At 42.2% G+C, this 22,590-nt stretch overlaps 2 protein-coding genes across 2 annotated transcripts in view; one reads left to right on the top strand and one right to left on the bottom strand.

The window, feature by feature from the left end:
- The first annotated feature begins 7,656 nt into the window (after positions 1–7,656).
- Positions 7,657–8,982, top strand: LOC109417046 (coagulation factor XII). Its single transcript, XM_019691165.3, has 4 exons — positions 7,657–7,889; positions 7,956–8,066; positions 8,141–8,561; positions 8,707–8,982. Exons 1-4 carry the CDS (start codon positions 7,672–7,674, stop codon positions 8,914–8,916), a joined length of 960 nt encoding a protein of 319 aa, XP_019546710.3. The 5' UTR covers positions 7,657–7,671; the 3' UTR covers positions 8,917–8,982.
- LOC109425509 (organic cation transporter protein) overlaps positions 8,197–22,590 on the bottom strand; it is a 75,092-nt gene continuing 60,698 nt past the window's right edge. The window contains exon 5 of the mRNA XM_062846674.1: positions 8,197–9,858. Coding sequence (XP_062702658.1) covers positions 9,021–9,858 — 838 coding nt within the window. The 3' untranslated portion in view covers positions 8,197–9,020. The remainder of the gene's footprint in view (positions 9,859–22,590) is intronic.

The raw sequence follows: 22,590 nt of genomic DNA, 5'->3' as shown, positions 1-22,590 counted from the left end.
CACTCATCAAGTCACTCATGCATTAGAATTTTCACGCCTTCTACGCATGGAAGTGTGGACGGTCGTCCGATCGATCCCAAACATAATTCTACGATCCATTTATGATCGTCGCCTAGGTAAACGCATAAACCATTAGACTTTTTTTTTTATTTCTTTGATTATCTCTTTCGAGGAAGGTTATGCATTGCCAAGTTTTTCTCATTGCGAAAACAATCAAACCATACTTCTTGTACGAAAATGTGTACGATCGCCCAACCCGTTTTACGATCATCCCTTCATTTCCGTATCGGCTTGAAGATGTTGCATGCTCAGCAAAAAATCCTCCGCGTGTGAAGTCTGGCATAACTTATGACCCGATAGAAAGGACCATGTGTTTTTCGGGTTTTTCTAATAGTCCGTCGCTGTAGCGACCGAATTTCTAGGCAATTGTTTATTTCATCAAGTCGAGTAGCTGTAGGTACTTGAATTTCATCACCCGGAATACAAGCAGACAACAGACTTCAACATATGTCAGATCCAATGTTTATGTCATAAATTATAAGTCGAGATCCCAAGTTGTTGCTTTCACTTTCTCGAGTCATTCTTACAATCCTGAGTCAGTGAATCAAAATTCAACCATCGCGCAACAATAATGACAATGTCGCATCCTGCATTGATTGCGACAATCCACCCAATGCGACAAAGGTTTGTCCCATATTGAACAGAATAGGATAAAGATCGGACACCGAGAGTTTAGAACAAACTTCGATTCGGTAAACATTGCAACGCTGTTAAATATCTACCATCAAACAGTTTCGATTTTGGGTAAAAAATAATCAATTATGCACGAGTTGAAAAGTACGCAATTCAGCTTCTGTTTTGTCCCCTACAAAAAAAATTCGGGATTATGTCACTATCTCTTAACTGTTGGGATAAAGAGTAATCGCCGCGTCTCCTTTGTTGCTTGTTTTATGTTTCCTGTGTCCAACTGATTCTCTTCACTGATCCTGACTCTTCCCCTTCTTGTCGCTTGCCATCAGTGTTCCTAACAATTGATATCGTTGTCCTCCACACATCGCAGACCACAACCAAATGTTGTGGTTTCCTTTAGCATTTCCCATATTATCTCTTATTTCATCAGGAGCGAAAATGGAAACTGTTCAATTGATTGTTCACCTGTCACGGTCGCCATGTGATGTGAGACATGCTCTATTAAACGGACATTACTGGTTGATGCTTAATCAGAATGAAGGTTTCTGATATAGGTATATCAACACTAGAACACTATTTTGTCCGCACTAAATATTCCCATTATCACTCGTTGTTTATTCTTCGGTTTAATTAGAATTTTCTTTATACAACGCACTGGTAGAACATTTATTGCAATATCTCTATTATTTTTATAAAAAGATTGATAGGAACAGCATATTTCAATTGTTGGTGGGAATTATTGCTAAGGGTGCACATGAAGTGTCACGGTCGCCATGTGCTGTGGCACCATCCCACTGACTGATGGGAAAGGCTATTCTCCAATATAGTGGAGTCAGTATCTGGTAAATAAGAAAGGGCTCAAAAACTAACCTCCCAAACGGACCCCGAACTTAGCACCTAGTGACGGCGATGATCCAATAGTCATGTGTTGCTGCATTCTTTAGGAGTCCGGTGTCATCTGTCAGCGAAGTTGACTGACTATTTGTGTGCAATTGCACCGTTTTTTCTCAGTTCCGTCAGGTACCTAATCCAACTGTTGATGATTTCTGGAAAGGCTCATCGGCATCATATGAACTATTATCACTCACTAGGATCATCTTTCTTATGTAGACTTATGCTTACCGAACGGGAACCGATCATTAACTACATATGTACCATCATCCACTTGCGTGTGTTTCGCTTTCGATATCAATCTTAGTATCGCAAATACTGATTCAGTCTCGAACAAATGTTTTTGAAGCCTGATATTTGCGTCTACAGAAAAAAAAACAGAAAAGATAAACAACCACCACTATCTTACCAAACCAACCACGTTTAGTAGTAAGTGTGAACAACAAAATGCTTAAGAAGCCGATGCTCAGATCTTTATTACACACTAGATGTTGCCAAAACAATAACAATGTTTGAAAATGGCTAAACAAGTTTGTTTAATTTTCTTTCACAACTTTCAATGAATGTATGTGTCTTGAAAGACCATTTAAAAAAGAAATTTCGCCGATTTAACTTTAGTTCCAAACTATTTTAGGAATTTAACTTTTTTACGTTATTGAATAGCACTCACACTGTTCGTAGAAACCCTATTACAGATAATACAATCTTAACACAACATTATAAAAAAGCGTTGCTGTTCAATTAGTTGTAATTATCTCTATAATTGTATTCTATTGCTACTATAAGACCATCGATATAAATGAATGGATCTATATTTCAAATATAAACTACCTATTTAGGATATATGTAGTCGGTACTGAAGTTTTGTCTTGAAGTGTGGAACAAAAAGAAATCCTTGTTAATTAAGTTACGTATCTTCTCCCATAGCTAGGTGATGTCCGGCCTCGTGTTTACCGCAATGTACAGAAAAGCGCCCACCAGGCTCTAGAACTCGTCGTTTCTAGGCATGGGCTCCTCTTTCTTCTATGCATTTGGGTACCCAGGGACCATTGGTATCGGAGAATGCTTGCGTTTGTCTGTCCAAATCGTTCGGCAACTTTCTCGATGTGGTACCTTTGACTCCAGAAAAACTGTTCACCAGATCGTGTGACTTTAGAGCCCAAATAGTACTTCATATCTCTAAAGCACGTTGTGGTGATCTGCCCCGCAAAATGCTTCCGGACTCTTTCGTACTCCGCTTCTGTATCGATCGAAGTCGGTCCCGTACTGCTGACTGAAGCCTTGCGCTACGAGTCTGCCTTTGTAGCGGATGATGCTTCGGCTCTTGTCCGTGTTCTTCCTAAAAATTCATTTGCCGCCAACCGCTCTCTTGTTTGGCAGTAAACCAACAACATCCCATGTGGAGTTTTATTCCAGCGATTGCAGCTCCTCCGCTATGGCTTGCTTCCATATATCACCCAAGTAACCAAAAGTTCCGCTTCCCATGACAAAATTCACTTTCAAGTTCCGCGAAGTTCAGATAAAGTTCCAAATGGAACTTTCTGGCTGCTTAAGATGCTAACGATAAGCCTTGCTAGAACTTCGGTCACAAGTTCCGACAAAGCTCATTGTTAGCCTCTTAAGCAGCCAAAAAGTTCCATTCGGAACTTTATCTGAACTTCGCGGAACTTTAAAGCTCGGAACTTTGTCGGAACTTTCAAGTTCATAGAAGTTCAGTTCAGTAGCATTGTTTCAATGAAGATTAAATTTATTTCTTTTACAGAAAACAACTGTTTAAGCATACACGAATAAAAGACAAACATGAATTTATCTTGATGATGATGATGATGATTGTGTACCCACCATCAGCGCAAGGATTACCTATGGCTGCAGAGTCATACCGGAACGGAATGATCTACCTGATGGTTTGTTGTAGCAGGGTAAGCTAAATTCACTGGAGACCTTCGGAAAACAACATGATAATTGTTATCTCGTGACAAAGTCTGGCCACCCCACGAACATTTGCCCGGAAACCAGTTCATTTAACTTCCTTAGGCTACCCCTCCGAAATCCCCATATATGTCATGTTCAAATATAAAAAGTAATAATATGGAACGAACTCACCGGGTAATCCTGACCAGCTGGTTTTCTATGTTTGGCTTTGGTCTCAGCATGCAAACGGTCCAAACCATATTAGATGTGCACTCGTTCACACCACTCGCTGATTCTCCGATCGAAGTCCATCGAAGTCCATCGAAGAATCCGAAAAAATACATAAGCGAGAATACCCGACGCACTGAAAAACAATCTCTTGGATACTGAAAGACAAACATGAATTTATCTTGAGCAAAAAAAAAATGCCGCCCATCGGATTCGAACCGATGCACAGTGGGATCATTCTGAAAAAAGACGATCAAAACCTCTAAGTGCCGTTAGATGGCATTTTAGCATATAGGTGTCTTTGGAAGATGTGTTCAGAAAAATCTTCTCTATTTTTATGCATATTCACTGTATGGTAAAACTGTAGGGTGAACCCGAGCAAAAAAATATTTTTTCAAAATATTTTTTTAGAGGGTAGATGTCTTCAGCAAAGTTGTAGAACAAGTAATTTCAAGTATCTTTGCTGAAGACACTATATAGCTTGGACTTCATTTTTTGGGAGAAAATATGAAAGTTTTAAAAAACAACCTCAAAATCAGTTTTTTGAACTTTTCCATGATTATATTGTAAAATTTCAACGTGATATGTTCTACAAGTTTGTAGATACTACTGGAATACACTATCTTGCCGAAGACACCAACTCTGTAAAATTAAAAATTGCTCCAGTAAACCAATTTTTTTGAAAATTTTTCACGATTTTCACTATTGAATATTTTTTGAATAGGCACTTTTTGGCAGCCGTGCTATCAAAATTTCACTGCCTCATCATGTCCAGAATAGACCAAAAATGACTTAACAATCGGGTCTGATAAGGCACTTTGATTTCTGATGCTATTTTAATAGTCATTTTTCAAAGGAAATATTCACGAATTTCATACAAATCATTTAATACAAACTGAAAACTCACGAAAACTTTTCGACATTATTATTTGTTAATCCAAATAGTATTCTTGTTGAAATAGTCTACATTTCTAACACTGTGGTTGACTTTACATTGAATACATGACAAAAAAATATTGCTTTTTAAATTTTTAGATGGGTTTCTAACACTATATAAAAACTGTGTTTTTTATCTAATTTTTTATTGTAATTCCCAATGCATTTGTTTATGTTAAAATACAAACATTAATCAATTAACTAAAACAATGATAACATTTCTGTTCACTCAAAGAGGCTTTTCCCTCTTTCAAAATTTGTTGTTCAAAATAAATGACACTAACAGTTGAAATAGTTTACATTTATTTAACTTGTTTTTTTTTTATTCAGAATTACTACTCGGGTGAGCTGAAAATAATATCGAAAGGTTGTATGAGATTTGTGAATATTTTCTTTGAAAATTACTATTCAAATAGCTTCAAATATCAAAGTGCCTTAACAGACCCGATTGTTAAGTCGATTTTGGTATATTCTTGACATAATGAACCATAAAAACTTTGACAGCACGGCTGCCAAAAAGTGCCTACTCAAAAAATATTCAATAGTGAGTTTTTAACTCATCTAAACATTTAAAAAGCGATATTTTTTGTCGGGTATTCAATGTAAAGTCAACCACAGTGTTAGAAATGTAGACTATTTCAACAAGAATACTATTTTGATTAACAAATATTAATGTCGAAAAGTTTTCGTGAGTTTTCAGTTTGTATTAAATGATTTGTATGAAATTTGTGAATATTTCCTTTGAAAAATGACTATTAAAATAGCATCAGAAATCAAAGTGCCTTATCAGACCCGATTGTTAAGTCAATTTTGGTCTATTCTGGACATGATGAGGCAGTGAAATTTTGATAGCACGGCTGCCAAAAAGTGCCTATTCAAAAAATATTCAATAGTGAAAATCGTGAAAATTTTTCAAAAAAATTGGTTTACTGGAGCAATTTTCAATTTTACAGAGTTGGTGTCTTCGGCAAGATAATGTATTCCAGTAGTATCTACAAACTTGTAGAACATATCGCGTTGAAATTTCACGATACAATCATGGAAAAGTTCAAAAAACTGATTTTGAGGTTGTTTTTTAAAACTTTCATATTTTCTCCCTAAAAATTAAGTCCAAGCTATATGGTGTCTTCAGCAAAGTTACTTGAAATTGCTTGTTCTACAACTTTGCTGAAGACATCTACCCTCTAAAAAAATACTTTGAAAAACTATTTTTTTGCTCGGGTTCATCCTACAGTTTTACCATACAGTGAATATGCATAAAAATAGAGAAGATTTTTCTGAACATATCTTCCAAAGATACCTATATGCTAAAATGTCATCTAACGGCTCTTAGAGGTTTTGATCGTCTTTTTTCAGAATGATCCCACTGTGCGATGGTCACTGCGTGAGAACACTACGCTCTACCACAGTACTACAGTTGCGATTGAGTGGGCAGCAGGTATAGTCTGACTTGAATCGATTTTCTGTCGGCAGCTAGTTTTGCACATTTGTACAGTAGTGAAGTTAGCTTGACTTTTTCAAATGTCTTCAGCAGCGCAGCGGTAAGTCGGCAGGCTATCACGTAGGAGAATCAGAAGCAATTTCCAGACATGAAACACAAACCCAACAACAGGGTTGTGATTCTGAAAAACACATTTTTGTTTCTGGGTCAGGAAATTCTAGTAGGTGGATTAGCCAATAGGAAAGCTTGGCGAGCAATGCGGCGCTATCACGCCGCGCGGTGCATCAATCAGGTGTAGGGTAAAGGAATGTGCAAAGTATGTACAATTACGTTATAAAAGTGATTTACCTGGGTACTAGGCCGTCCCTTATTTTGCAAAAATTGGAAATGTTATAAGTTCGCTAGTGGAACATGATCGTTTTAGCTAAGAAATGATCGTGCTAAGTGGTTCCTCAAGGGGCTTAAACAGCCGTGAATCGCATATCAGTTCCATCTTTGCTGGATTTCCTATGCAAATGGGACAGATATGCGATTCACGGCAGTAAAGTTGTCAAAAATTGTATGGGACTAAAAAAAACATGAAATTTTTTTCGACAAAAAAGAGTTGAGTTATTGAACAAAATAGGGTAAGTTTCCTTCGGAATTAAAAAAACTGGTCAAAAATGTTGATTTTTCAGTTGTTTTTTGTCAATATCTTGGAAACGAGTAGAGATATCGCAAATCTAAGCACATTTTTTGTCCTTTAGGGTCCTAAAATCACCGGTTTTAGTAGAATAGCGTATTTTTTGTCGAAAAAAATTTCATGTTTTTTTGGTCCCATACAATTTTTGACAACTTTACTGCCCCCACTCGCAAAACAGTCCCATATGAATAGGAAACCCAACAAAGATGGGACTGTTATACGAGTGACGGCAGTTTAGGCCCCTTGAGGGACCACTTAGCCTTGAGATACGGACTTAAAATTTTTACACGATCATTTTTTAGCTAAAACGATCATTTTCCACTAACGAACTTATAACATTTCTAAATTTTGCAAAATAAGGGACGGCCTACTGGGTACCTTGTTCTCTTTCATCATCGTGCAGTAAGTGAATAAAGTGTTAGTAGGTCTAAGTGAGTTTTTGAAAACCGGGAGTAGTGCGAGAAATCCCTAACTCTGCACGATTTTTCTCAAAGTTCTGTTTTTGTATTATACTCAAGTAAGCCAAGGCAATGTCCATTTCGAAGAGTTCCTTGATTGACCAGTTTTCGATCCCATCATGACAATGTGCGTTTGCCGCATTAGCTTTATGCATCTCGATCTCTTCTATTTCATTTGAAGATGAGAACGGCTAATAAATTGCCCTATTTACTGAACTTGAGCGTACAATATCATTATCCATTTATCATATGTGAATGTGACGAACTACGCCAACAGTTGGTATCAGTTACCCATTCAATGAGGTAACAACTTTGTTTGATCAGATGTTCCAATGCTCGTATTTTTGGCTTCTGTGTTGCACCACCAAATGGAACAGCATCAATAGCGTCTTGGACTTGCGCCGAGTTGGTCCCATTTGTTGGAGTTCGCCAATATGGTTGGATCCCTGTGTTTCATGTTTGCATCGATTTTAATCAACAACGCATTGGGCCATCCGATCGTTCACGGCGTACTGCCACGTGATCCGACTCAGTTCAGTTTTGCTGTTTCTCTTCAGCAAGTTCTTAGGAATGGAACATTAGTGCATTTTTGCGGCGGTACCTACCTGGGCCAGGGTTGGATCTTGACGGCAAACCACTGCGTCGTTGGAAGGTTCGTGAGCATATTATTTGGTACAGTGCTTCACAAATGCTTAATTAGGTCGCATTAACGTTTCAGTGACCCCATTTCCGGAATCTACGCATACGTCGGTGGACTTCCTCTATTGGATTCGCAGCCATTTGTGCGTCGTCCTGTTCGACAAGTAATTAGTCATCCGGATTATAATCGGTGAGTTATTTGAAGATCGACCTTACTGTACCTTATGCTAAGGCGTTTTTTCTCCCTCTCCACCCATTCGACAGTGTGACACTGGGCAGTGATATTGCACTACTACGAATCGACGGAGCGGATGGCTCTCTTCAACTGTTAGACAAATTGGTACAAAGTAACCTTTTATTGCCACCCAAGGTAGATCATCCTAGCAACAACAATATGGCTGGTGGTTTCATTGGCGTTGGTGGAGATGCTCTAAATCTAGTCCAATCTAGTTACAGTGGTCTCGGTTTCGACTACACAGCGGACCAGGAGCAAGATGAGGAGTGCCACATATTTGGGTACGGATCGGATTCGTTCTACGGTCCAACGAGCGACCGACTGCAATACGGTGGACCGATACGACCGTTGTCTTTCGATCGGTGCCTGCAAATGCTTGGACCTGTGGTCGCCCCGGCCACGCCCAACTCTGGAATGTTTTGTGCGATCGGTCAAGCCGATGCTTGTAGGGTGAGTGTCATGCGCTTAAAACCTAAAACTACGGACAAACAGATGTGGACAAGAACGTTCGTAGTTGCAATGTCTCCTACAGTTTCGCGTCTGTTTATCTGTGCCTAAACTATACTTCATAACTGCCGTTAATCATAATCAACAGGGAGATTCCGGTGGCGGATTGGTGTGCCGGCGGAAAATTTGGGGACCTGTCGGAGACCGGGAAAGGCCCTATACACTGCGGGGAATCATCTCGTATGGAGCTGGCTGTGGGGCTCCGGCATCACCCGGGGTCTATACCGACGTCAGTTTCTATCGGACGTGGATCGACGAGCTGATCGCAGCTTCCGAACTCGCGTCTCCAAATGCTTAATATCACTGTCAATGGATTTTTGATACACTTACTGTTTTACACCCTAAAATCTAAATCTAAAATTTGGCACACTTTTGGTCAATACAAGTATAATATCACCCACCCTACTGTTTCATCGGTTCCCGTTCCTCACTGCTGGAGTCCACTTCCTGTTTGGCATGATCCTTCAGGACAGCGTCCTTCGTTTCCGGATGCAACAGGGTCAACATTCCGGCCACCAAAATCGTGATGCCACAGATCGTCGTTGGAATCCACCAGGCCAACTGACCCAGCAAGTCCACTATATAGGGAGCAGCAATCGATCCCACGTGGGCCATCGTTGAACAGATGCCGAGGGCAGTGTTCCGGATCTCGGTCGGGAACAGTTCCGCCGTGTGAAGAGTTACCACCGCATATACCGCCGTTATTCCCAGTCTGCCCAACATGGCCAACGTGACCAGCAGGTTTGTGTTTTCCTTAGGAATGGCCAGCACCACCAGGAGACAAACTCCGGCGTACAGGAAGAAGCAGAACGAGGTACTCTTACGACCATAGTAAGCCAGCACTATCATCGAGATAATGTACGCCAGAATGTCCACTGATCCGGTCGTGGCCACGTACACGTTCCGATTGGCATCGAAGTTGTCCGCGTTCAGAGCCGTCACGTAGTAGCACAGCGACGTAACGCACCACGTAAAGTGGCAGATGAGCGCTCTCCGACAGAGTGTAGGTGTGCCATACAACTTCGTGAATTCGCTGAAGGATTGTCGAATGCGGATGCCCAGCGGTACCTTGGGTGTCGGGACGTCCTTGGCAACGGCTGCGGCCACTTCCTCTGGGCTGAGTTGGTTCTGCTCGGCGCTGTCGCACAACTCCGCGGGGGCTTTCCGCCCGAACACCATCCGGTAGGCACGTCGCTCACGTCCCTTGCTGAGCAGCCAACGGGGAGATTCCACCAGGAAGCTAGAGAGGAAAATTTGAAATTTTTGTAAGTAGTAAATATTTTCAGATTGCGTTAACCTTATATCCTAGACAGTGAAGAGAATTGTCAGACAAAAGAGGCACAAAACAAGCAACAAAGAAGGTGCGACGGTTACTCTTTATCCCTACTGGTAACAGATAATGATATGATCTCGAAATTTTTTGTTGCAGACAAAACGGAAGCTGAATTTGTTGCGTACTTTTCAATTCGTGAATAATCAATTATTGCCAAAGCCAATCCAAAGTCGAAACTGTTTGATGATAGAGCTTCACCAGAGTTGCAGTGTTTACCGACTCGAAGTTACCGTTCGAAAATCGCAATGCAAGGCTTAAAAATCTCTAAACTCGTGGTGTACGATGTTAATCCCATTATTTTCAAGTTGGGACAATTTTATGTCGCATGGGTTCGTTTGTCGCAACAAATACAGGTTGCGACATTGTGATTATTGTTGCGCGATGGTTGAATTTTGATTCACTGATCCTAGAGGGTCACGTATGTCGTGGTAAGTCGTCAATTCAATGTAAGCAGGTAAATTAAGAGTAGATTTAAAATAAAACACAGCACCGTAGATACCCCATTGAGGTCATTAAACCTCTTCCCAGCAACTGGCCCCTGGTTAAACCGGCTAGGCCACGATCAATCATGTGAAAAATCAGATAACCCGATTTTGGGAATGGGGGTTTTGCTTCTGCGACTGTTCTCTAGGTCAGGAGCGACTCACAACAGCTTCTGTTCCCCATGTTAAAGCCGGCTGATCAACGTCCTTTTTGCATTACAAGACCCTAAGCTCAACAAACTATGCACTATAATGTGTCCGGCCCTGCGAGCCAACCGTAAAAATCAATTCAAACGGAAAGTCAGCAACAAAGTAATGCGTACTGAGACCAACGGTAATGATCTCAGCGAACAAAAAAAACTTGCGATTGGAAACTCGGTACGTAAAACTTAACTTCATCGGGAGCACCCGCATACTCGCCGATATACTGAAGGACCGCGGATACGACAACCCTGTGATGAAGGAGGGGTATTGGATAGAACCCATGTTGCGATCGTTTAGAGGTAATCGCCATCTACCAGAGCTGCAGCCACTGGCGGAGCCAGCTTTTTCTTTTTTCTTACTCTCTCTCCTAAACATGCAAGCGAAAGAGCGTGATGAAAGAGGGGGCAAGCTGCCTCCTCTTTCATTTTTCTCTCTCGCGTGTATATTTAGGAGAGTGAGTAAGAAAAAAGAAAATGCTGGCTCCGCCAATGGCTGCAGCCACATACGCAAGTTGGCAACTGCTTTCATTAGTCCTGTTCAACGACGCAGGTTGAACTTGCTCGAAGTTGCTGCATCTTGCTCTTACCCATTTGTCATCAAATGGGTAAGAGCGAAATGCAGTAACTTCGAGCAAGTTCAACCTGCGTCGTTGAACAGGACTATTGTGATGAGCAATATGCTGCGACGCGTGATCGGTTGGTGCTCGATCGATGAAAGAATATGCAGGTTGAGGATCAAGGACCGATTCTTCAACTTGAGTATAATCAACAAGCACAGCCCTGAATCCTGAAGCACTGATGATAACAAGGACGCATTCTACGCATAGCTCGTACGCGAATACGACCTCAGCCCTAACCACAGCGTCAAGATCATAGAAAGCCTTAAACGCCCAGGTAGGCCAGGAGGAGAAATTCAGATCCACGATTGGAGCACCCAGCTGACGAATGTAAACGGCCTACGACTTATCGATTGCGCCACTTCCAAGAACGGCCATACGTAGTAACACTTCTAACACAGCCTACCTTATCGTTACACCTGGAGATAATCATCGCAGACGGAATCACAAACCCACCACGATTTGATTGATGGAAGGCACTTCTCCTGGATTATCGACGTCAGGACCTGTCGTGGCGCTAACATCAACTTCAACTACTGCATAGTGATGGTCAAATTGCGTCCAAAACTCCCCGTTATTAACACCAGTACAATACCGCCGACCGCCACGGTACAACCCTGAGCAACTGAAGTGTTGGAGAGTATCAAAGCAATCAATAGTTGAATTTGCAATCTTTCAATGTGAGTTGGCAACCTATAGTAACCCTAGGCAACCGATAAACAAACTCGGGTTATAAAAATCTAGCATTGCAATGCATTGTCAGAATTTTCTCTAGTTCTGAAGTTTCCTTGAATAAACAAATACAACATTTGGGAACGATAAATAACGAATCCAACGCTGGGGGAAGAGCTGCTGAATCAAGAACCAGGATGGCAAAATCTGGAGATCTGGAGAAGCCCACATTCAAGACTTCTACTAGCAAATCCTGGACCAGAATCGGCAGATGGCGGAGCAAAACGCTCGGATGATGCAGATGATGCATCGTTTCGGCTTTCAAGAAAACGGTTCCCATCGGCCCACAGACGGTCCGGAATTCATCATTGATTCTCTGGCTCCCAAGAACCGGGAGTTCGTGTACGACCCGGAGAATGGTCTCGGTTTCGACCGTTGGTACCGGAAGTACGACGACCTCTTCCTGATGGACGGCGCGAAGTTGGACGACGCTGCAACAATGCTGCGAAAGTGCGATTGTTGCTGCGGAGCCTCAGCGTGCTTGTCCACGACAAGTACGTCAATTTCGTGCTGCCAAGCCACCCCCGTGGCTACATATTCGAGGAGACGGTGATGAAACTGAAGTAACTTTTCGGCGTACGGATCTCGTTGTTTAGCAAGCGCTACCTGTGTTTCCAGTTGGCCAAGAACGACGCCGACGATTTCCTGACGTACGTTGGAACGGTGAACAGGTGCTGCGAAGATTTCGACCTCAACAACATCACGGCGATTCAAATCAAGAGCCTGATTATCATCTGCGGGTTACGATCTTCCAAAGACGCCACCCGCTACCATCGTCGCTACTCGCACAAACTCCCTGGGAGCGAATCCACATAGACTTCGCTGGACCGCTCAACGGTCTACACTTCCTGGTCTACATTTTTCCAAGTGGTCAGAAATCCGCATCATGAGGAATCCGAAGACATGGGCAGTCACCGAGTTCCTGAATGAACTGTTCGCACGTTTCGGTTTACCAAACGTCATCGTTTCCGACAACGACTCCCAATTCACGTCGGAGCAATTTGCAACTTTCTGCAGAAAGAACGGCGTTCAGCATTTCCGTATCTCGCCGTACCACCCGCAGTCCAATGGCCAGGCGGAAAGGTTTGATGACAGCTTGAAGAGGTTGTTACGCAAAATCAACGAGGGGAAGAATATCTCCGAAACGCTCAAGACACTCCTCCAAGTATTCAGGATTACCCCCAGTCGTTTCCTAAACGGCAGTACACCTTCGCAGCAGTTGCTTGGTCGGAACATCAAGACAGTTCTGGATCTCAAACACCACGATCAACCGAAGCCCGTGGTTCGCAATCTTCACCAGGACAAGCAGTTCAATCGCAAGCATGGTGCGATTCCACGTGAATTCAAGAAAGGTGACGAAGTCTACGCCAAGATTTACACGAGCAACACGAAGTGGCAGTGGGCTTCCGGCGTAATCATCCAAGTTTTCGGACGTGTCAACCACAATGTGCTCTTGGACGACTGGCACGGACGGAAGAAGCTTATCCGAAGTCAGTCCAACCAACTCTAATTCCGTTCCAGTCAAAAGGCATCCATTGAAGAAGATTCAACACCGCTAGGAATTCTGATGGACATGTTTGGATCCACAAGACCACCAGTGCCTGGAACACCAATTCGTCAAGTTCAACCACAATCCGAAGCCATGCAAACCGTATACCGTCTACCCCCGTTGGTTTGACCTCATCTAATCTAAACATTTTTCAATTTGACCCCCTCTAATCTGCACATCGTTCAATCTAAAAATGGTTCAAACGTTATTCTGCTCATGGAACGCGGTGAAACGGAACGCAGAAGCAAAACAAAAGAGCGAAAACGGTTACCATCAGTGTGCTTTTCGATGTCCACAGGGTTACTAGAAGTTCAAATTAAAAAACGTACCCCGTTGGTTTGCATGAGGTGTCGTTCAAACCAGGGATAGGGTGCGACTCAAAACTCTTTGCGTGCCGCACACTCTGCTACGAGACAGCACAACAAACTAGAAGGAGACGAGTACGCGCAATCGGTTGTGTGTTGCTCGCTTACTTTGCCGCGCGCTGGAGCTCTCCTGTCTCTCACGCTTTGTCGTATGCACTCTCTCGGTGCTTGTCTCCGTGCTTAGCACTTGGCTTGATACTACGCATGATTGGAAAAATTTCGAATCAAACGACCCATCACTTGTCAGCCCTTGACAAGCTTAACAACTTTGCCGAAAACACAAACTCTTCAATTAATTTATTAATTGATTTTTTCTGTTTGGAGACGAGCACAGTCCCAAGCACCGCGCATTACTCCCTGCGCCGTAGAGCTAGTGCTGCGATTGTCTCTCGCACAATTACGAAAGCTCTCACTCATACGTCTCTTGTCTCTCGGCAAAACGGGAGACGAGCACTTGCGATTGTGTGAAACACACGCTTTTTTCGCACCGCACGGTGCATGCCGCCAATCCCTGGTTCAAACCAACGGGGGTAGACGGTATACCTTCGTGTTCGCTCAATTGAAGACTGCTATTTCCTTCAACGTCAGGTGGATGCATTTGCAGAATGCTGTACCTTAAATCGAATGAAAGTCAACCCATCTAGATGCTCGGCGATCTCGTTCTCGAACAAAAAACGGCGTATACTGTTCAATTATAATATGTCAGGTACCCAAATTCAACTTGTTAGTCATATCGAAGACCTTGGTGTAGTCTTGGACGAACAGCTCTCCTTCAAACAGCATATCAGCTACGTCGTCTGGAAAGCTTCGAGTGTACTGCGATTCAAATTCAGAACTGCTAAAGAGTTCACGGATGTCTATTGCCTTAAATCCTTGTACTGTGCCCTATCTCGATCCATACTAGAGTACTGCTCGGTTGTTTGGAACCCGTTCTACAATAATGGGGTCGGAAGGATCGAGTCTGTTCAACGACGGTTTTTGAGGTATCTACGCTCTTCGATGTTTGCCTTGGAACAATCCAATATCGTGTACCAAGTTATCAAAACCGCTGTCAGCTGATCCACTTGGAACTGCTGTCAACCCGTAGAGATACTGCCAGGGCTTTACTGATATCAGATATTCTGCAGGGACCCATCGAATGTCCCGCTCTCCTAGGTCAAATAGACATCAATGTCCAACCTCGTGCAAAAACTACATGCTGCGGCTGCCTTTAAACCGGGCGAACTACGGCATGTTCGTGCAGCGTAATTTAAACAGAGTTTCTTCACTGTTTGATTTTAACGTGTCTCGTCAAGTACTTCGTCGGAGATTCAGTCTGTTTTTTTTTTCAAGGTCTACTTAACGTTTATTCCGTATGCTGCTTTTTGTTTTTGTATGTGTTTTTTTGATTATAATTTGTATTGTATTAATTGACTATCCATTGTTAGTATGTAAGTTAGGGTGGCCCACACATATATGAAAAACAAAAATTTCCTTAAATGCCAAGTCTTACCTCCTAAATCAGTTGTTTTGGACTCCCAGAAGCTACGTTCAAAATTTGAGCAAAATCGGTTGAGCCTAAGGGGGCGCTCAAAACGTTTGAAGTTTGTATGGGAAAACTTGGCCAAATGTATGCAGAAATTTTAAGTTTTCGAATTTTGCCGCTAGGTGGCGCTGTAAGCGTTCAATAATCAAACCCTTTAGTATTATTGTAGGTGACTATATGTCAAACAACTTTGTCGAAGACCTCAAAGTGATCCAACGTCTGTGAAAAAAGTTATACCCTAGGTAAAGTGAGGATAAACTTTTTTGTTATTTTTCCAATATTGTGTATTTAGTTCAAAGTTGGATTATCCCGACTGTTTGTGAAACTGTTCTGAACAGTCGTCGAGTATCGAGGGGATTCTCGATGTATTATACAGAAACCAATTAATCAGCAAATTTGTTCAAGCACATCATTATTTCAAACGTATAGGTCTTCAGAATAACACACATTAGCAATTGTCCTGGAAATAATATAACCTGCATTTATTAAACCTCACTCTAAAACATTTAAAACATTTATTGCGGAAAAAAATATTTTCATAAATTTGTTCAGTGATAAACATTGCATCTGAACACCCCCCGACTTCCGCGCCAAAAAGCTGGCGGCTTGGCTGCCGGCAACAGCTGATCAGGACGACCGGTTAGCTGTCCTTGTTCCACCAACTGAATGTTTTTGAAAACGCGTTTGCGCGCGAAATCTTTCTCGCTCATTTCTGCTGTCAAATCCGTCACCGACTGTTTCACCGACCGTTTGAAACGTCGACTGTTTCGAACGGTCGTGAACAGTTTGGAACTGGACGGTCAATACATGTAAAGGAATAATATCAATAATGAAATCTCAATACTTTGCCTCACTTTGCCAAGGGTATAAGTTTTTTCACAGCAGTCGGATCACTTCGCGGTCTTCGACAAAGTTGTTTGGCATATAGTTACCTACAATAATACCGAAGGGTTTGATAATTGAACGCTTACAGCGCCACCTAGCGGTAAAATTCGAAAACTTAAAATTTCTGCATACATTTGGCCAAGTTTTCCCATACAAACTTCAAGCGTTTTGAGCACCCCCTTAGGCTCAACCGATTTTGCTCAAATTTTGAACGTAGCTTCTGGGAGTCCAAAACAACTGATTTAGGAGGTAAGACTTGGCATTTTTAGAAATTTTTGTTTTTCATATATGTGTGGGCCACCCTAATGTAAGTTTTATATGTGACTGTAATTTTTGTACTTGAAATCTTAGAATTAAGTATGTAACATCCATTACAGGTTTTATTTATGTGATAAACGTGCTATTTTAAATTGTTTTTTCCCATGTTCAATTGACATTTGTAGTGCTCTGACGTAATAGAGCGTCATGAGATCGCATCAGTCTCATATTGATGGCCTACATTTAGGTCATTTCGAGCAAAAACCAACTACCAGATAACGGAATCGTTCCTTAACAGGGACATCAAAACGTAAAGGTCTTGTATTGAAACTCGAATCAGTATGCCCCTATAGGATTAGAAATTCCTAGACAAAACACAAGCTATAAAAGCTACTAATGCTGTGAAGGAAAGGTATAACTTGCCAGAGAAAATACGATTACAGGATTGACTGATGGACCAACAACATTGATGAAACCTCGTCATCCTGTCATCGGAAATTGTTATCCACTGTGTTCCACAACAATTTGTTATATTTTAAAATGCATTTGTAGTGCTCCATTATTTTTTCGTAAAACATCATTGGGGCTTAAACATAGTCTGTTGATTAGACAAATAAACAATTAAATGAAGCAGTACTTGAAGAATTGCCAGCAGCTGCCAAACCGGTAGCCGATGAGGAATCTTAAGAAGATGAAGTAGTTTCGGCTCATTCCGAGCAAGCTGATTCCGAAGTAGAAGCAAGTCAATCCGACTCGCAGTACGATGAAGATGACCAGCAACCACCTGGATCCATTCCAGAGCCTCCTTCGATTCGGCCTCAGAGGATGACCCGTAAAACCTAGCATAAAAGTCAGAATTTTCTCTAGTTCTTAAGTTTACTTGAATAAAGAAATACAACATGAAGCAATGACACTACACGCGCAGAATCTCGAGGCGGCATTGCCAGATGAGGATGAGCTCCATGTAGCACCTCTAGATGTCTGCTGAAGTTCAGTTGAATCACCATCAACGATGCTGTCGGAAGCACAGTTGGGTATTGTCGCGCTTATCTTTTATTAGAGTCCTGCGGCGGTCGTACGCTCGCAAGGCATACCGCCGCATGACAGTCGCAAGGCAAAACAAAAGAAAAAGTGTTCCCGCCAAAAACAAAAGCACGTGGGTTTCGCGAAGTGACAGATGTTTTCGAATGTATTTGTGACGAACGGCAAGAGTAGCTCAGTGGAATGAGTGTTCTTGCTGTCAAACCCCATATAGTGGAATTATATACTTTTAAATCTGGTGACGCTGTTATGATTAGTGACTGTCGCGCTGATATCAGAAGCCAGAGGCAGATAATCGCCATATTCTGATTTTTCTTGAGAGGCATAATACATTGAACAGAGTAAAAGAAACGGCTGGTTCTTATGTTCTTGAGTTACTGAATACTGAATAAGTTTGGGCCGACAATCAGCACGCCATCCACTTATAGCACCAGAGAGATCTCGTCACCTTTCCTTGATAGCGTGTACTAGCCCCAGTCAATCAGTGATCGTATAAGATGTTGCATAGGATGTTAAAGTGGAGGCGATATGTGTATATTTTACATGCGCCTAAATGGAGGCATGCACGCATATGCAACATCTTACCGACTATCCCCGTTGGTTTGAATGACACCTCATGCAAACCAACGGGGTTCATTTTTTAATTTGAACTTCTAGTAACCCTGTGAGCATCGAAAAACACACTGATGGTAACCCTTTTTGCTGTTTTGTTTTGATTCTGAGTTCCGTTTCACCCCGTTCCATGAGCAGAATGACGTTTGAACCATTTTTAGTTTGAACGATGTGCAGATTAGAGGGGGTCAAATTAAAAAGTGTTCAGATTAGATGAGGTCAAACCAACGGGGGTAGACGGTATACGATTACTGGTTGTCTGGGGCAGGAATTCCTCTTGGAATTGTAACTGAGCCATGATACTCCCAGCACCGATGAAACCCCCGTTTTCAAGCCTTTGGGTCGCCAAGACACTCATGACACTCCGCGAAATGAAAACACTTGTAGAAACGGTAAAGCAAACTCCGTCTATTTTTGGTCTGGGGCAGAGGGAATGACACTTCCTTTGCTAACCGGAAAAAATCCGCATTTATCCGTTGCTAACCGTCGTTAACCGCGTCAAACTGCTGCTCAGTTAGCAGTGGTTAGCGACGGTTAGGAACGGATAAATGGGGATTTTCCGCTTAGAAAAGGATACACTCAGAAATAAAAGTATACACGGAATTACTACTATTTATGCATTTTGTATCCGCATCTCTCTCACTCTCTTTCTGTTTTCATGCTATCTGCCGTTTAGCCTGGGTTGAAGAGAAGTGTTGCGTCAACCCAGGCGAAGCACCAGATAGCATGAAAACGGGAAGAGAGTGAGAGAGATGCGGATACAAAATGCATAAATAATAGTAATTCCGTGTATACTTTTATTTCTGAGTGTATGTCATACCCCTTGGTCTGGGGTACACTTACGGCAAAACTGGAAGCATTTTCTCAATTTTTTTGATTTTTTATTAAATAACGAAGCAATATTTTAAAAATCGGTTTTCGTGCACATGTAGTGTATGGATCAAGGTATCTTCTGAATTTTTTTGAGGTGGAAAATGTTTTCCATTTTTGCAAAAAACATTTTTTTGTGAAATTTTGTTCAAAAATGGTTTCTGCAAAAACGAAAAATATTTTCACATACAAAAAAAATCAGAGGATACCTTGATCCATACTCTACATGTGCACGAAAACAGATTTTGAAAATTTTGCTTCGTTATGTAATAAAAAATCAAAAACCAAAAAGTGAGGAAATGCTTCCAGTTTCGCCTTAAGCGGAAATAAACGTCCTACTTTTGCTTTTTTAAATTCCATCCTTCTAAATTCCTGGCGTCCGTCCTCGACACGGGACGATGCCTCCCACTACCTTACGTTCTCCACTTTTCTTCCTCTTTCTTCGGGGCCCCACGCACTGCACGCCTTCGTTGCCGCACCTTTCGTCTGTCCGCCAGTTCCTTTTCTTTTTCCTGGGCTAGGGGGCGACGATTCTTCTCCTCCACTCTCTTGCGTCGACTCTCGCGGACTTTTCTTCTGTCCAGTGCGACCCTCGACTGTGTTGACGGACTGAGGCTTCAGCGATCCGTGGACTCACTGGAAAAATCCTGGGTTCGTCGGCGCGTTTGGTGGGTGTATCGGGATTTCATCGGGATACAGAGATGCGGACACACTACAAAAGGCGATCAGGGTCTACGCGGCGGTATCAGCTCTTTTTTATCTGTATTAACGAGATTTTTAGCCCTAGGCTAGTTCCAGGTATCAGCTCTCATCAAACCACGATGGTAAATTTTATAATAAAACCGAGAAGTCTTGTAAGCATAATGAGAGAGTCACGAAAGAGGCTTGCAACAACAACATAACCTCATCGAATTTTCATACGATTTGTAAACATTGCCCTCAAACTTGTTTTGAGGGCATGAGTGTAGAATTAGCATTTAAGTTAAAATACACATTAATAAAAACTTAAAAAAAATGTTTTGAGGGCAAGGACGGCTTTATGGACCGACGCCGAAGGAAAGAATGAGAAGGAGATAATGATGACGTCCCATGGCAGGTTATAGGCCATGGTGACAGCAGGCGATCCGATTTAATCGACTCGAGTTATAAAATAACCCCCTTAAAATCCACTCCTGTCACAAACGTTGAGGCGCAGCGGACGGGAGCACTACCTACCAGGCGAGTAGAGGACTTTCTTTCTATCAATTTTCAGTCCATCATTCCGAGTATGATGGAAACGTGGTTGTTAGAAGTGTAATCGACCTGCCAGGACCCGCAGTTCGGCCTGCAGCTAGTAACGGGGACTACTGGCGAGACGTTAATCGTCAACCTGTGGTGATCCACGTATCCCGGACGAAGCATTGAAGCATTGAACCTAAAGCGAAACAGTGGAAGCAAGCGATGAACGACGAGTAACAGGCGCAGATCGAGAGCAACACTTGAGAGGGTCGAAAAGCCATCAAGTGGATATTCAAATCGAAGGAAGACGAAAAAGGGAACATCATTGTGCGCAGACTGGTTGCTCACGGCTTCAACCAGAAATACGGCGCAGCGTAGACTTCGAGCAGGTCTTTGCTCCCGTCGCCAAGCAGGTGACCCTCAGGATGTTACTCACGTTAGCCAGTCGTCACGGAATGTTCGTGAAGCACATGGATGTTGGAACCGCATACCTAAGTGCATGCCTTTACGTGCGAAGAAAAGGGCAACAAGTTCACACACATACTACTCTATGTGGACGCCGGGCACTGCAACAGCATTTCAACATATTGACATTAGGAGTTCAGAAGATGTAAAGCACTTCCTAGGAATCGAGATCTAGAGGGATGGTAACGGAGAAGAGTACATCCTGAAGCTCGCGGAACGGTTCAGTCTGGAAAACGCTAAGCCATCGAAAATACCGTTGGATCCTGGCTACCTTGAGCAGAAGGAAGAGAAGAAGGAACAAAGTTTGCCAAACAACACTCAATACCTGAGTCTCATCGGCGGTCTGCTGTATGTAGCGGTTCACAATCGGCCGGACATAGCAGTAAGCGTCTCCATCCTGGCTCAGAAATCAAGCTGCCCTACACAACTGGACAGGCACGAGGCCAAAAGGGTATTGAAGAACTTTAAGTCGACCAGTAGTCCCAAATTGTTACTGAAGGATCCACACTGACCGGTTCGAAATGTATGCGGATGCCGATTGAGCCAGTAATCATTGGGACAGGAAGGCCAATTCCGGTTTCCTGATACGGTTTGGAGGTGGCATCAGTAGTTGGTCATCACGCAAGCAAACCTGTACGGTTCTGTCGTCAACGGGAGCGGAGCTTGTAGCCTTATTAACATAAGCATGCCAAGAATTGAGTTGGTTGAAGAAGCTGATGGTCGATCTAGATGGAGACGTGTCGTCATTACCAATAATCACATTCGAAGACAAGCAGAGCTGTATTCGACTGCTGCAAAACGGAAGTGGATGTTGGCTGACATATACTGACGAAACCACTACTGCAGCACCTACGATTGAAGTTGTTAAGAGAGAAGTTAGGATTACCAAACACTATTGTCGAGGAGGAGTATCGGAATTAGACGACAAACTATTTGTCTTAGTGAGCCGTGAAATATGTATGTATAGGGCACTGCATGAAATCCTCTCCTTCTCTTTCACTCCTACAGAAATTTTGTAAACAACAAGGCCAAGAAACGTCAAAAACCCATACAAAATCAAAACAATGCAGTGCCCTATAGAGGGAATTACATACGAGGGGGTTAGAAGCAAAGGGGTGTAAGTGACAAAACCCCACTTTCGAGTAAATGAGGTTTAAAGTTTTTGACCATTTTTTTATCCCATACAAAATGTATGGAGTTTCAAAATCAACCCAATTTTCTCTGATTTATTGTAATTTTTTCACTCATCGTAGAAACAATCTTAAAAAAGTTCCTGAAAGCTTGAAATCTGAAGAATTTTATGATATGCTCAACTCAAAATCGACAAAATGGTCACTTACACCCCTTTGATTCTGGGCCCCTCATACGTTTAAATGTATGCGTGCCCCTTTGTAGAAGTAGTTGTGAAATTTGGAAAAAAAAAATATATGCACTCTCACTCCGGATGTTAGTTTTATCATTATTTAGCCGTTTTACCCAATTCAATTGGGTAATATTTGCATATGCAATCTGAACACCTGAACAGCCTTGTGTGACGAAAAATTCGCTCTAGTGTTCGTGTGTTGATATTTCACTTATCTCTGTATAGAAAATGGAAAATAAATTTATCATTCTTGTTCGATCTGCCAACTGAAGTAATTTGGTCTCAAGGAGAACCTGCAACAAAGCCTTTTCTGCATTTTGTCTAATGTTTTTTGTTGGTGTTAAACAAACTTAACAGCTGAAATCACAAAAATATTGTTTCTATTGGTGAACGCTTTTGAATTGAAATCGCGACAGTATTAATTAGCATGCACATGCGATTCTGTTCGTGATAA

This window comes from Aedes albopictus, chromosome 1, assembly GCF_035046485.1.
Source record: "Aedes albopictus strain Foshan chromosome 1, AalbF5, whole genome shotgun sequence".
NCBI classification, from domain to species: Eukaryota; Metazoa; Arthropoda; class Insecta; order Diptera; family Culicidae; genus Aedes; species Aedes albopictus.
This window is presented reverse-complemented; position numbering and strand designations above follow the sequence as displayed.

Coding starts and splice junctions, on each gene's coding strand:
- LOC109417046 (XM_019691165.3), top strand. CDS start 7,672: ATGGTTGGATCCCTGTGTTTCATGTTTGCATCGATTTTAATCAACAAC. Junction 7,890..7,955: donor AACCACTGCGTCGTTGGAAG/GTTCGTGAGCAT, acceptor TTAACGTTTCAG/TGACCCCATTTCCGGAATCT. Junction 8,562..8,706: donor GTCAAGCCGATGCTTGTAGG/GTGAGTGTCATG, acceptor CATAATCAACAG/GGAGATTCCGGTGGCGGATT.